Source organism: Patiria miniata, unplaced genomic scaffold, assembly GCF_015706575.1.
Source record: "Patiria miniata isolate m_02_andy unplaced genomic scaffold, ASM1570657v1 HiC_scaffold_6, whole genome shotgun sequence".
Classification (NCBI taxonomy): Eukaryota; Metazoa; Echinodermata; class Asteroidea; order Valvatida; family Asterinidae; genus Patiria; species Patiria miniata.
The window spans coordinates 1,813,908-1,830,064 of record NW_024037073.1 but is presented as its reverse complement, the minus strand read 5'-3'; the positions used below and the strand labels follow the sequence as shown (position 1 = coordinate 1,830,064).

General features: G+C 38.2%; 2 protein-coding genes and 1 non-coding gene across 6 annotated transcripts in view; 1 reads left to right on the top strand and 2 right to left on the bottom strand.

Annotated features, from left to right (window-relative positions):
* Nucleotides 1–15,521, bottom strand: part of LOC119742397 (cilia- and flagella-associated protein 70-like) — a 45,285-nt gene extending 29,764 nt beyond the window's left edge. For all 4 annotated transcript variants that reach the window (XM_038218294.1, XM_038218295.1, XM_038218296.1 and 1 more), the window contains exons 1-10: nt 15,418–15,521; nt 12,893–12,987; nt 11,685–11,871; nt 10,715–10,896; nt 9,889–10,065; nt 8,932–9,059; nt 7,901–7,955; nt 7,225–7,319; nt 6,025–6,112; nt 5,018–5,087 (exon numbers count right to left, since the gene is read on the bottom strand). In XM_038218294.1, the coding sequence (XP_038074222.1) occupies nt 5,018–5,087; nt 6,025–6,112; nt 7,225–7,319; nt 7,901–7,955; nt 8,932–9,059; nt 9,889–10,065; nt 10,715–10,896; nt 11,685–11,871; nt 12,893–12,967 (1,057 nt within the window). In that variant the 5' untranslated portion in view covers nt 12,968–12,987; nt 15,418–15,521. The remainder of the gene's footprint in view (nt 1–5,017; nt 5,088–6,024; nt 6,113–7,224; nt 7,320–7,900; nt 7,956–8,931; nt 9,060–9,888; nt 10,066–10,714; nt 10,897–11,684; nt 11,872–12,892; nt 12,988–15,417) is intronic.
* Nucleotides 7,406–7,478, bottom strand: Trnat-agu. Its single transcript has one exon. It is a non-coding gene; the product is annotated as a tRNA-Thr (tRNA).
* A 108-nt stretch (nt 15,522–15,629) lies between the features above and the next one.
* The window catches only part of LOC119742396 (D-aminoacyl-tRNA deacylase 1-like), a 40,022-nt gene continuing 39,494 nt past the window's right edge, over nt 15,630–16,157 (top strand). The window contains exon 1 of the mRNA XM_038218293.1: nt 15,630–15,794. Within this exon, the coding sequence (XP_038074221.1) occupies nt 15,752–15,794 (43 nt within the window). The 5' untranslated portion in view covers nt 15,630–15,751. The remainder of the gene's footprint in view (nt 15,795–16,157) is intronic.

The following is a 16,157-nucleotide window of genomic DNA, read 5'->3' as shown; positions in this document are numbered from 1 at the left end:
CGCTTGAGAAGTCTAAACTTGATGTGCATGCTGTGTACTGTGTACAATTGTTGTGTGACATTTAAATCTGATTTAGCACGTTTGAGAAGTCTAAACTTGATGTGCATGCTGTGTACTGTGTACAATTGTTGTGTGACATTTAAATCTGATTTAGCGCGTTTGAGAAGTCTAAACTTGATGTGCATGCTGTGTACTGTGTACAATTGTTGTGTGACATTTAAATCTGATTTAGCGCGCTTGAGAAGTCTAAACTTGATGTGCATGCTGTGTACTGTGTACAATTTGTTGTGTAACATTTAAATCTGATTTAGCGCGCTTGAGAAGTCTAAACTTGATGTGCATGCTGTGTACTGTGTACAATTGTTGTGTGACATTTAAATCTGATTTAGCGCGTTTGAGAAGTCTAAACTTGATGTGCATGCTGTGTACTGTGTACAATTGTTGTGTGACATTTAAATCTGATTTAGCGCGTTTGAGAAGTCTAAACTTGATGTGCATGCTGTGTACTGTGTACAATTGTTGTGTGACATTTAAATCTGATTTAGCGCGTTTGAGAAGTCTAAACTTGATGTGCATGCTGTGTACTGTGTACAATTGTTGTGTGACATTTAAATCTGATTTAGCGCGTTTGAGAAGTCTAAACTTGATGTGCATGCTGTGTACTGTGTACAATTGTTGTGTGACATTTAAATCTGATTTGGCACGCTTGAGAAGTCTAAACTTGATGTGCATGCTGTGTACTGTGTACAATTGTTGTGTGACATTTAAATCTGATTTAGCGCGTTTGAGAAGTCTAAACTTGATGTGCATGCTGTGTACTGTGTACCATTGTTGTGTGACATTTAAATCTGATTTAGCGCGTTTGAGAAGTCTAAACTTGATGTGCATGCTGTGTACTGTGTACCATTGTTGTGTGACATTTAAATCTGATTTGGCACGCTTGAGAAGTCTAAACTTGATGTGCATGCTGTGTACTGTGTACAATTGTTGTGTGACATTTAAATCTGATTTGGTGCGCTTGAGAAGTCTAAACTTGAACATGTACATGTGAATTTTGTATGCAGTAAAAGGATATTGAATTGCCGTGATTCGTAATATTAAAAGTTTAATTTTGTAAGATGTACTTGATGTGACATTATATTTATAGCTATAGAAGGTATTTAATAATATCTTTAAAGTTGCTCTACTCATGCTCTTTAACATGTTCAAACTTTTTTCCCTAGCAAATTTTCAATTTGTATGTTATATTTAAACTGAAAAGGCAACTTTTTTCCTTCACTTTGGAAGTTTTCAACTTTCAAAAAAAAAAAGCTTTTATTTTGGGTTTCTTTTGTGACCATAACACACGAAAAGATAGGCCTGAATTAACGTCGGACCACAAATTTGTAAAGTACATATTCCATAATTAAACGTAGGTGAGTTTTTGTTTCATATCTCATTCAAAGTGAATTACTCTTTTTATTGCTTGAAAAATTGTAATTTAGAAACAAAATCTGTTTTGGGGGGGGGGGTGAAACTCAATAATAGCATGGGAAGAGCAACTTTAATCAATGTTTTAGGCAATTGTTCAATATTACATTTTTTATTGTCACAATTAAGATGTGTGAAGATAGTTACAGTGTTTGATAATGAACAATAATATAGACTTTTTGTTGATTTGATTGGAATCCACAAGTGTAAATTAACTCAATGAAATGGAAATATGACCAATTGAAAAATTGTCATTGAAATTGTATAATTGATGTGAATTCTCCTGAAGACGGTCAGAGCATACTGAACGGAACATCGAGTTTATACCTCTGGTTCTTTTCAGATCTATTCTCTTAGTTGAGAAATTATTCGCACATGGTGTTTCCGCAAACCTTTCATTATTTAGTATCTCCACCATGCAAAGCCTCAAATCTTACTGATGTGAATTTGCTTTTAGCTTGTAAACTACGATTGGCGCACTGCATTAGTTCAAATGTAGAAATTGAATGCAACATTTAAAGGTGCTGAGGCTACCCTTTTCCAGAAACAAGACCTAAATAGCCTTGCACATACAAGTTTAACCATAATTACTGAAATTCTGTGATTCTTACAATTTAACATTTAACACCAATGTGAAGTATGTTCTGCTAGGGACTCTTTGCCCAAGTACCCCGTCAATGGTTGCAAAAGGGAGAGTTGGGGGAGACCACTGGGAGAGACATTTGAACGTATGACCGACACATCTGGATGCTCAACCATCTTGCATATGTGCAAATCCAGACTAAAATTAGTTAAAATACATGTATTTTGTGCAAAATTCTGCAAACAAGTATGGCCTTGATGTGTACCGCCCACTGTGGCTACTGAATGTGGGCATAAAGCACCATCTATTGTTTGTGCAGGGAGTTCATATCTCTGGTAACTGTATTTGGGCACTTTTTAAATTTTGTGTGATTTTCATTTGAAAGGAAGTTTCAATGCGAGATTATCTTTACTTTACTGTTGTTTTCTCCTGTACCGAACAGCATAGGCTTATTTTCATTCCAAGGAAAGCTTTGAACAATAACCTGTGTTAATGCTGTGGTGCGTCTGTCAAAAGCACTTTAATGAAATCTTGTTTTGGTGAACATCTGTGATTGTTGTCTAAAGGCACGTAGGATCATTTGCAATTTCCCGTAAAAGTACCTAACAATTAATAATGACAGAAATCTTGCTCAGAGTGAAGATACATGTAGTACTGGTATCAAAACTACCCTGTGAAATTATTCCGCTTAAAATGGCATCGTTTGGAGAAAAAAAAACAACTAATTCTGGAGGTGTTTTCTAAAAAGGGTGCCTGTGGGCACACTTTTTTTATGTACGTTAGCAATGGAATCCAGTTACAACATGTACAAGATCAATTGTGAATACATTTTTTCGTTTGTTTTCTCAATATGCATGTATAGTATTCAACTGAGCTGAAACTTCAATAGGTCAGTCACTATGCACCCTTCTTAAGATTTTGAGCAAACTTGTTGCTTCAAGTAACAAAAAAACACAAAAAGCAAATGATCCTATACCTTGTAGATGTTTCAAATTCATTAAATTTACATAGCATTCGTGTTCTCTTAAAGCTATAGTCCATCATTTGCAGCCATCCGAAAAAGTAACTGCCGTATTATTGTTGAAAAACATACTTGGTTGAAAGATAGTAAGGGGACTAAACTCCCTGTGAAATTATTCTTTCTGGCAAGCTGTCATTTTGAAGTAATCAACGAAAGAAGGCCTTTCCAACGCCGTAGGAAAATTTAAATCAGTAGTTCGTTTTGTTATTCGGCGCAGCGCGCACAAGCATTGGCACAACGCACAGGCGTGCGCGGTTGCTATAATTCGTCAGATCAGAACGCGACATCGTGTATAGCTGCAATTCAAAACGATTCAAAACATGATTCAGCAACTTTTGATTTGAAATTGAGATCCTAGAATGCTGTCTTTCTCAGAATATACAGCTGAAGCTGAGCTGAAACTTCATCAGGTTAGTTGTTCAGTATCCTTCATTAGATTTTGAACACTTTTGTTGCTTCAAACGAACAAAATGCACAAATTACAAATGATGGACTATATCTTTAATTAGTGTGATACATGTTTTTATAATAAAAAAAAGAAGAGGTTAATCTAGTGTGGTGTGCAAACAAGATCTAGGGGTTCAGTTGAGAAAAGAACGCTACAGTGACAAGCATATCATAGAGAATGGTATATGGTCAGATAGTATTGAAAATTGCTTGAAATATTCAAATGAGATAGAAAGTGTTCACTTCAAAAAATTTAGTGTAAAAAATACTTTTTAGCTGTTTTTGGCTCTTGACACCCACAGCAGGCATGCAACGGAGAAATAACAGCCCAAAAAAAGAGGAAATTTCTGCGAAATGCGAAGTGTGAAATGAAAAAATGAGGAAATCAGCTGATCCGAGGAAATGTTGCAAATGCCTGCCTCCGAAAAAAGAATTATTACTTTCGGTTGCTTATGTATAACAAAGCCGCCCTGCAATTAAACAGGTTCCTTTTCCCTATAGTAACCATTCTGATAGAGGCGGGAACCAGTCCACCCTGCAATATCCTTAAGGATTGTTGGGCCGTATATGAATCAAAATGTGTAACGTTATTATCCCATAACTACATCTGTGCCAATTTTTATTTCATTTGCTTTGTCATTCATTCATTCAAAAGTGAATAATTTATTTATTGCTAGAAAACTAGCGATTGAAAAACAAACTACATATTTCAGGTATTAACTTGAAAATATCACAAACTGTACATCTATAATCAAGAATGGAGACCAGTAAAGAGTGGAGAAAATAAATTATAGAACGAGAATTGGCTTATTGTTTACTTCTGTTGTGAATTGAGAGCAAAGTTGAAATCAAGTCATCAAAAGTCCATCACAAGGCATTAAAAATCTTATCACAAGTTATTACAAGTCAATCACAAGTCCATAACAAGTCCATCACAAGTCCATCACAGGTCCATCACAAGTCAATCACAAGTCAATCACAAGTCCATCACAAGTCCATCATAAGTCCTCACAAATCAATCACAATGTTGATATCAACACGGGTAGGAGAGGCAATTGTTTGAAAAGGCCTACAAGTACCAGTCACTGATCAACAAGTTTGGACGATGCGAAATAAGGTTTATACAATGGTGCGTTCCTAGTCTTCAAACTCTTGTGACTTGGGTTCAATTCTCACCAAGTTTTCATTTCAGGTTTCAGACCATTCCCAATTTTATGGGTTCCCTTATATCAGCGTGATTGTCTTAGTCTTTGGTCTTTTTTACAACCCTGTAAATAACGGGATGCTAATCTCATGGAGCTGCACAGAATTTAGCTTAGAACAGGAGAGATTTGCTAAGCAGAAATAGGTCACCAGCCAAAATCGCACATCATGTATCTTGCTGTTGACTGGTACTCTGCCATTTTTTTGCTAAGCACAAACATTTGCTAAGCGGTAGTTTCTGTTGAGCATGAACCATGAAATATTTTTCCACTAAACACATGTAATGAACTCACCTCCAGGATAGAGCAATGGAGCCATGTTGACATAGGCAACACCGTGGAAGAAAATAGGGTTCTCCTCCTCCTGGGAATAGACAAATCATTCAATTTACACTAAAATGATTTTTGTTTGATTAAGCAAAAAAGATTTAAATTTCAGATGTCATTACTGCTGTTTACAGTTACTCTATAAACGTCAACATTGTCTCCTTGAAACCTGAACAAATCGTGGATCGTGGAAATATCTTTCATTTGATATATATTTTGTCTCAAGCGGTTACGTCAATTAACAGTATGAAAAAGACGGAAAAAGATTTTCATTTTTTTCCCTGGCAAAAGGACGTTAGGGTGTAATACAAAATATGTTCCAAGTGCGCTAACGTCCCACTGAAGGGGGTACGTAAAGCCAAGTTTATTCCCGGCAAAATGACATTATGATTTAACATGCCGCTTAAGCGCACGTTTAAAGTAGGGGCAGTTCCTGGTAAAAGGTCGTTAGCTTGAAATAAAAATGCAACATATTATTTCAATTATTGACGCATTTCATGAGTCAAAATTTTAGCCTTATGTGATTTTTAATTTAGAAATGGGAGCACAAAACCTTTCAACTTGTAATCTCCAAAAGTGGTTTTTATTTTTTGCGAGCCTGGGCTGCTAACGTCCTTTTCCTTGGCACACGACAAAAATTTGGTTGATATCGTCTTTGTACCTCACTGACAGACTCACGTTCACTTGTGACTTACACTGGTCATGTACATATTATAAAAACTACACAACATTCAGTCTGGCACTGCTCATTTCAAGTACTTTCTTGTACATGTATGCGCAATAAGTGAAGTCTCCATGCGAACGGCGAAAGTGGATTTTTTTTAATTTCCATCACGATACAACGCATCCTACTAACTTTTTAGCCATTTTGAATCAATTGGATATAATTTTGTGCACTCTCTGGGACGAGCTTTAATGGGCTTGCCGAGAATTTTGCAGCCAACTTTTGCGAGAGTGATAAAATTCAGCATTACCTTTCCCTTGGCCTTGGCAGCGGTCGGCATCGGCATCCGCATGAGCTCCACAGGCCACAGACGAGTCTGAGCTATCTTGGTTTGCAGACTGTCAAAAATGAACAAATGAAAAATGATAGGGTAAAACAAGACCTTACAATTTTCGGTAAAAAATGTAATTTAGGACCCGATAGCAACATAAGAGAATGAAAAGACTGTGCTGTGACATGCATGTCTCTAAATGCTAAAACAGGTAAGAAAGTCGCATTTTCTTCCAAATTACTCATCAAAATTATTTTTGCTTCGGGCTGCAAACATTTTTTTTTGGAATTGACAGTCATTTGCAAAATTCATTTTTGAATGGAACTAGTACAAAATAGAGGTGTCTTAAACTACATTTTTATCAAATCTTGTCAAATTTAGAAGAATACAAGTACATGTATGTAAGCTTTTCACTGTTTGTCAGACAAGAATGACAACAGTTGACTGACTACAGACTGCTGAATGATGTAACTTTGTAAACAAAAAAAAGTCCCATGATTGTTGCACAAAACAAATAAGCAGCCAAAACTCACAAGACATTAACAATCTAAATGTTGACAAACTATGTCCTAAAAAATACATTTTGCCTCGAGTCCATGTTGCAAGAAAAGGCTTTTTTTCTTGGCAGCTTTCCAAGGTCTATAGGATTCCAAACATTACTAAATATCAGATTTGAGGCTTTGCAAGTTGGAGTATCGGTATTGTTTCGGTTTGAAATAACACCATGTGGTAATAACTACTGCTTAAAAGACATTTAGTTCTGAAAAGAACTTGTCCTGCTTATTATCAACTTTTGCTAAGTAGTTTTTGTTCTGATAAGAACAGTCCTGCTGTAAGTTCTAAAAGAACTTGTCTTTGGTCTCAACGTTTCGACAATCCTGCTCTAGTCATCGTCAGGAGACTATTCTTATCAGAACAAAAACTACTTAGCGAAAGTTGATAATAAGCAGGACAAGTTCTTTTCAGAACTAAATAAAGCAGTAGTTATTACCACATGGTGTTACCGCAAACCAAAACGATTACGAAATATCATTTCGGATAATTACACATCTGTGACAATGTCACATTCTCCTTTTATTTCATACACACAATGTATTCCGAGGCAAAACAAACAAGTTTGGTTAACATTTTTTCTTCATTCAAGAGTTTTTGCAAAAGATCGAATGTAATGAATATTACCTTTGCACAGCGGATGGTTCCATGTAGCAACGGCGCTCACAGTTCCAGATGACGCGATTCTTGTCTGTCTCGACTTCAACTCGGAAATCACGATCCTGAGGGAAAAGTACCAATAATATACAAATCAGCAGTTTATTATACAACATTGGATTAAATAAAAAATAAGGTTGAACAAAGAAATTGACTGGAGCGGGCTTTGAACCTACGACCTCCGGATTACTGTTCCGGTGCTCTACCAACTGAGCTATCCAGCCCTACGTTGGTGGTTCCCCATTTTGTCTCAGTCTTTGTTCAAGGGGCGCTAGTCAGAAGCCATAAACCCGTCTATGCCATGTAGCCAGGGATCACGCCCAAAGTCACGATGCAAGTAACATTAGAAATGCTGCAAACCCGGGAAAAAGCAAACGGGGATCACTCGGAGAGGATACGGCTTTTTATTACAAATTTTCAAAGAAACCACATCGAAAAAAAATTATACAAAATAATAAAACTTGAGATTTGAAGGTTTGCATGGTGGAAAGATACTAAAAGACAAGATAAGTTTGCGGTAGCACCCCTCCGGCTTAGTAGAGTCTCTCCGGTTCTTTTCAGAACCACACATACTCAAAAAGGAGATGTATTCACATGGTGCTATCACAAACTTTTCAGATCTGAATTTTGCATTGTTGTCGATTACCTCTTTGCCAGCAAGTTCTCCATCTTCTACATCATAGCTCACAGCTTGAACAAATCTACAACAATGACATTTGGAAGAAAAAAAATTCAGCACCTATCTAACTGCCTAAAGTCTGGCTCATACTTCACGCCAATGCAAGTACAAAAGAGAATTCAATATTTAGAGCAATATGTAAACCCAGCAGGTCATTTTCAAGTAACGGGTTGAAGTTTTGAAGTAACTGTGTCACACAAGCATGACGGCACATGCCTGTTGCCCCAAGCTTCAACCACACGAGAGAATTGTGCAGGGATTTAAAGCATTATCCAATACTCCACAGAAGATTACCTCAAAGAAATAAGAAGTGTGGGTGCTAACTCTATGGGAAAGTGGTTTTGCAAAACTTCGAAGGGTTGTGAATTGCAGAGGACTAGGTGGGAAAATCATAGCTGTGATTGGTCGATACATCATGGGGTGGGACTTAAAGGGAATATACAACATTTGCAAACATCGAAAAATAAAACTACCTAGTTTTTACGAAATACCTTACTAGGATGTTGGTAAATGACAGTCTAAAGCATCTTGTAAAATTATGGCACCTGGTGTGAAGTCATTTTCAAGAAAATGGTATATTTGTAAAAATTTCCAACGGTGGTCGGCCGACCACCGTTGGAAAAACCTAACTATTTTTCAACTACTGCTCCAAATTAACCATTTTTCTTTCAGTCCAAATTTTGTTTGCTATTGGTTACATGTTCATGAACGGGTGCAGGCCGGCTAGACTGGTTCCATTACCTTACAAGTTTCCGGCATCTGTAAATTGATCCATTTTATATTTAGTGGAGTCAGGGAACCAGACTACTTGAACATTTTTGTTTTTCTTGGTTTTTCCAGCATTTTCGAACACAAACCCTCAAACATGTCAGTCTAACAATATTTGATCTATTATACTAACCCCTCAAATAGTTCATTTCTGAAAATTACAGCAAAAGCCAATGATGTATATTCCCTTTAATGAATGTGACTTTTGTTAGCAGGTCCAGCGGACTTACTTATCAGGAATGAAGATAGCGCCCCCTTGAGCCCCAGCAGGGGCAGGCCATTTCTTCTGCTTGGACGGCGGCTCTTTGTCGTTGGCTGCTTTCAGGGCGCCGTTTGAAATCACGACCGTTGACTCTCTCTGTCAATCAGACAGGGAGAATGTGAATAGAGGAGTGGATTATTAATTGTCAACAGTTGATCGAAAACAATTCTGGATAGGCTTGGTTTTTTTTAGACAAATGCACAGGATTTGAGGATTTTGGGTTGCATGTACAGGAGACCCTACATTTTTGCAACACTCTAATACAACAGACACAAGATCTGAATTTGGTGGGTAATATAATTAAGTAAGCTTTAATATTACAGTAAGCTTTAAGAACAATGCAAATAAATACTATGTGGGCCCTATGACTTTTAATTTTTGTGAATCGCTGACAAATTGTTTCACTTTTTCAGTAGAAGTATTTCAATTAACTTCATCGCAAACTTTTATACTGCTAAAACATCATAAGTAATGTCATAGGTGCTGTATGCTCAGTGCGTTCCGATAGTTTGTGAGGACAAAACTTTAAAAACTTACAGGTACAAATGTCATATCACTCATTTTCAAATAAATCATACAGGGAAAACTGACTAGGTCATTCACAATATAATTTTTTTTCAAAGTTGAAGAAAGAACTTGATCAATCGAGACCTTAGCTTGCCAGAATGCTAGGGGTGGCTGGCTTAATTGAATCCAACATATCAATCACTATGTTATAGACTTTTATGCCCCCCCCCCCCTCACGTCATTGCACAAACTTTAATTTAAAAGCTAATAACATTTTTTGTCACCCAATGCAAACTTACATCAAAACTTACAAAACAGTTATGCACAATTTATTGACAACTCCTATGGCTGGGGAACAGGGTAAACGGAGGTTGGTATAATCTGAAATTTGGATATGGATTGATCAATTGCTCATTACCTCATTTGAGAGCGGTACAGGCAGCGTGATGTTGTACATGTACTGAGTACCGCTCGGGTTCCATGTCTCTGGTACAGAGTAGGCCGCTTCCACCGTTATGGTCAGCAGGTTGCTTTCCTTCAGTTGGTCCTCGGAAAGTAAAGCCTCGGTGACCGAAACCACGACGTCGATCTCTGCCTGCGGGTAGGAAGAGTGAATCGATTACCTATTTTACCTCAAAGCTGGAAACGTAACTACTGTAGAATTCAAAAGCTAATACAGATTTCCATGAGATTTCTATGTAGCAGCCAATAGGTCTCTATCAAATGATATCACATCCTACAGATTGTCACGTGCATCGGTTCTTTTGAGGAAATAAAAGTGAAAACTAAATACAGTGGAACGTCGCTATAACGAACATCGTGGGATCCACAGAAATTTTTCGTAATAGCTATCGTTCAGTATAGCGATTTTCACACATTAGTGGCGCCCTCTTTTGATCATTGTTATTGTGTAGTTGCATTTACAAACCACGTGCAGAGTCGCCAAACTTGTCCATTCATATTTTCAATTCCGTAGCAGAACTTCACCATGTATGTCCTGGTAGTTACTAGAAGATGACTTCGAACACGTGCGACTATTGAATCATGTAATTACACAGTTTTTAATAATAGCCATTTGTAGCTCCTCTGTTGACAATTCCAACAACAATATTCGGTATGTTTTGTACACAAAAATTGGGAACCAAGGCTGATGTTCGGTATAGCCGAATGCTCGGTATAGCGATGTTCAGTATAGCAACGTTCCACTGTACATATCTCCACAGTTCTATAAAATGTGTTCCTACCTTGGGACTATCAGCCGGAATGCTCTCCAGTGGTGAGCCAGGCAATGAATGGATAATGAGTGTACTCTTATACTTGGTCTCTCCTTGAACCAACGGCAGTAGATCCACAGTGCACTGGCCTAGGAGGACTGTCTTCTCTTCTTTCTGCTTCTTCTCCTTGGGGAGAACTTCAACGACCGTCACTGTTGAAAATATAAGAAGGAAAAAAAGGCTTGAGGAACGAATTCAGTCTCCTGCATTGTATAATTGAGCTTTAAATGCCATATATTATAGGTCTTGACTAGATACATCATCTGACCACTTGGTGTTGTTTTTTCAATTGAGGCAAAAAAAATTGTCCCTTTCCCCACAAATTTGATTTCTGTACTACAATATTTCCTACGTTTTCTGCCTGTGTTTTTGGAGTCCCCTCCCCAGTTTTCATTGTTTTTAAATTCCATGCACTTTTAAAATGGTATTGTCATTCTGGGAATGTCTAACAAAGCTTGAAATGTTTTATTTTAGGAACACACTCTGTAATCGTGGGAATAGACTGTGACCTTTTTTATACCTGCTATTTCAGACCAGCTTTCTAGAGTTGTGCAAAACTATATTTTTCAGAAGATTTGAATTCAATTTGAGTACCACAGAAGTGAATGCTGCATGCAGTACATGAAACGGGAAATTAAAGTTCGCCACTGTAAAACTAAAAAATAGTTGAGTCAGTTAAATCACTCTTAATTTCTTTTTTTTAACAGAGCGTGATTCTGGCACACTGATCTGGGAATAGCCTGGGAAAAGGCTTTAAAAAAAAAAGTATTCCAAAAAACTAAAAAAAACAAAAGGAATGTTCAAAGTTTTTAAATAATATCTGCAATATTGACTCAAAACAGTCAGCCCAAAAATCAATTTTGGAGATTTGTTACAAACCAAAATCATGAAGTAACTTCCAACAAAATTAAATTCCAGATCCTACAGACATCAGCATTACCTAGAACTGGTTTGAAGGCAATCTCGTCCAGGACCACAGGGTCATCAAAGCTGCAGTCAAACTTGGCGTTGAAGTTGTACTCAGCGGCGATCTCGTTGGTTGAGTCCACCTTGGCCGACTCGCCCAGCGTGTTGCTGCCATATTCCACTTTGACCAAGGAGCTCAGCCCGTCGCCTTTGCTGCCTCTCTGTAATGAAAACACACACAAAAATATTTGAATAAAGGCACACAACAGGTTGTCCATTACGACTGAGGTTTTTTTTTCAACAAACCAAGATCAGAATAACCCCGAGTACCTGAGCTCAAGTCATCAATAATGTAATCCATGACAGTGTTGTATTCCAGTTCAGTTACAAGTCCTTTCACAAGTCCAGTAACAGGAAACGGAAGAATTATGACCAAGGAATGCTTTTGTAACAGTTCATTTGAATAGCTAGTGACTTGACTTGCAACTGAAGGACTTGTGATGGACTTATGATGGACTTGTGATGGACTTGTGATGGACTTGTGATGGACTTGTGATGGACTTGTGATGGACTTGTGATGGACTTGTGATGGACTTGTGATGGACTTGTGATGGACTTGTGATGGACTTGTGATGGACTTGTGATGGACTTGTGATGGACTTGTGATGACTTGTGATGGACTTGCAGGGAATTGTGGGGACCAGACTACAACATCCATGCACAGGCAGCCTTTAGTCAGTTAAAGCGAGTCAAGACTTAAGCGAGACTCTAATGCATTGCTGGCATATGCCTGGCCTTCATGCAAAGAAAACAGGGACCATAATGGTACAGTGTGGGATACATATAATAATAATTTTGGGGCTAATCGTCCTTACTAATACTCGCAGCTGGGAAGCTGAATTGCAAAGCACGCGGCTACAACGTGGCAGAGCCGTAGGCATGTAAAGCCGCCTTAGGCAGCCGCCATAGCACCCATGTCTGATCACGGAGCACAGCCACAGATCGAAAGTGTGAGACACAAGTAGAGATTGATAATTAAGATTGAGGTACTAAGGTTTTATACTTATGATCTGGATGAAAAGTGAAATTTACCACTTTGACGACGGCTCAGTCGTGAATACCAGGTGGACACCATTATAAAAATGGTGTCCATGCACGATATTCACAGTTACTCGGGCTAAGACTTCCTCAATTATTGTTGGGACAGTATGACCCAACAATACTTGTACTCTTTACACTTACAAGGTGTCTGGCTCGTAGCACCGTGATATTCACTGGCTCAGGAGCTCTTTGTCTCTGTAGCTCCTCTTCTGCCATGACGAATGACGATCAAAACCCTGAGAAAAGACAATTTTGGATAGACCTTTAAAGTTTTATTTGGGGGGGGGGGGGGGAACAACTACATCATCATACAATGATACAGGCTCATGTTGTTTTACCCAATAACTGTTTCTCAAATAATGGATGTCATCCATATTCAGTGCCATACAATGATGCCTGCTAGGCCTACTAAATTTCCTGAAAAGTTGTGTTTCCCGAATTAGAAATCTAGAATAATCAACGGGATCACATCATGACCCATCAATATGCCTAGCTTACGGAGAATTAGAATTGAAATAAGACTGCTTCAGGTTGCTGAAGTCATTTTTGAATGATGAAATCGCTTAAAGGAAAAAGAGGGGCCCGTAACTGCACAATCGATCGCCAATCAAACTTTCAAAGATTAAGAACGGACAATTCACACACACACAAAACTTACATTTTTTGAGCAATTAACAAATTGCTACTTTTCTGAAAACAAATCTAACTAGGTTTATTTATCAAATTCAGAGCCTCCCATTTGAAAAGTGGTGACTGTTTGTAAAAGAGAAGTGTCTGACATCCCATTAAGTTGGGTGAAATTACATCAAGGAGAATTGCTAGGCCTAGACCCGTAAACATGGCGTCAATAACAACGCCTCGCTCCAGCCTCGCGTAAAAACATCTCGAAATTGTCAAGTGGCACGTCATTTTGCCAGTATTATATTCTGTAAATTCACGAGGGGGGGGGGGGGGGAAACGCCCTCAACACAACAACAAACGTACGAGCAGAACTTTTGATTGTCTGAGGTCACACACGGTACATAGGTACTCTGAGTCACACATTTGCGAAATGGTAGGAGCCGTCCGGCTACTTGTCCAATCTCATGTGTCGAGTGTTTCTACGCAACTCTGGAGCATGGTGATGTTATTGATGCCACGTTTACGGGTCTATGCTAGGCCTAACGTAAAATTATGAAATCTTGGGGCGACTGTGTTAGAAACTTGAATGGGGGCGAAGTGACAATGACAAGTTACGTGAATCAATCTTGTGTGTCAAGTGTTTTTACTCAACTCTGGAGCGTGGCGTTGTTATTGAAGCCACATTTACGGGTCTATGCTAGGACTTATGTAAAATTATGACATCTGGGGCGACTGTGTTAGAAACTTGAATAGGGGCGAAGTGATAAGTTACGCGAATCGGTCAAATCATATCCTCGCTGTACAGGTTTTCGAGGGTGTAAGGATTTATTTCGAGAAAAACACCGATTATAGCCTTCGGTTTCCAATTTTTTTGGGCTAACGGTGGAACACGAACCGCACACATAACAAATCAACTGGTTGTGTGGTACGAATCTGCGCGTCTGCATCGCTAGTACAGTCATTTTCCTAGTTCTGGATTGTTCTTAGTTTCGGATAGCTTCAAATAAAACCCTACCTCTTTTGAATTGGTCTACAAACTGTTTTTATTGACAAAGTGCATTTTGAAAAGGAAAACGTATGCTTCTTGATACACAAAGATTTTTTCGATAAAATCTCTAGAAAAGGAATTTTGTCCAGATTTCCAACTCGCACTCTGACATGTTTGGACGGTTGGTAGAAAAATCATGGGAGCCGGGAATTGACGATAAATTTTCTCCTCGGTATATCACTTGAAGTTGAACCGTGTGATTTCAAATATTGTGTTCGTACTCTACAGTAGTATAAACTCTTGCATCGAATGTTTGTTAAATCAAAATAAGTTGTAGAGTCTCTAATATTTGAAAACTCGCCTACGAATGACCGTATGTTTTTGCCTAGTTCCGGATCGCACGTGCACGTACCGGTAGGACCCAACTACAAGCGCGTTAAATAATTTTATTTGACGTATTTTGTGATGGGTCAAAGGTTTTTGGTTCGTGCGTGTTTGTGCCATCGCGCTGCAGTCAAAAGACCATCGGCTTATGCAATTTTTGATGGTCTCTACGGAGACCACTAAAAATTGCATAAGCCGACGGTATTTCACGTCTCTCATTTACGTTAATTCTCTTTTAAAATTTGCTTGAATTCTCTTGAATGAACTGTTTTCCGAGAAATTAAACAATACTTTATCAGAAAATGTGCTTAATTCGGGGTGGTTCTGGCTGAAAAATTAAAATTCACGCGTGATTTTGTTTTTCGCGCGGAGCGGTTTTTTTCTTTTTGATCGATTCGGAACTGATTAAACTGATCCAGAACTAGGAAAAGTGGCAACGGTACTTTTGACATCGCAAAGTCAAAATTTAAAGAGCTTAAATTTAGAAAATGATTTTGTTGTGTCTCCATCACTCAAGCCTCAAGGTCAACTTTTTAACCAATTCACTTTAATTCGTAGATCAGTTTGTCAGTTGAGCCGAAAGCAGCCTGAATGATGTTTGCCTCGAAAACAGGTAGGCCGTAGGGGCCTACACGATACAACAACACTCATGGAAACGTTACTTCAGACTTACAAAAATATTTCAGCACAGAATGATGACAAAACAGCGACTATTTCTTCCAAAAACTTAAAGGATTTTCAAGACACGAAACACGATGACATGGACATGATGGATGAAAGCATGGATGAGATGCTGCCGGCTGCACTGCTGCGGCTTCAAGTTTCCATAGAAATGATCGCATAACCAATTTGGCCCAATTGGTGGCGCCCTTGTACTTGTCCACTATTTTTCAACCCGGTACATGACACATGTGCTTGCAGTACAGATGTGCATTTGTTTCTGGTATTAATTAGAGTCCATTTTTCAACAGTTTTTGAAATTTGTAGTAAATACATACAGCACAGCAATGAGAGCAATAGTTCAAAGAGTAACAAAGGCAAGTGTTACAGGTAAGTACTTGTTTATTTGATTTTTATCACAAACGATTATAAGGGGTGGCGTTGAAATGATGATTTGAGTTTTGACGTTTACCCCTGTTTTTTAGGCCCCTATACTTTTGTACTTGTAATTATGTTTTTTTTATGATGCTCTCTTTTATTTTTTCAGTGTGATGCTAAAAAGTCAGGGGAAAGAATGTTGCAACCTGACGCTACATCAGCGGTTGTGTACAAAGTCTATGGAGAGTCAAGAAAATTTGTATTTCCTACCAAAATTGGAAATATTTCTCAGTCCCAGATTTATGTCTTTTCATCATTTTTGCAATGACTGACCTTCATTGAGATGATATATGAAGAAAAAAGCAGCGTCAGGTT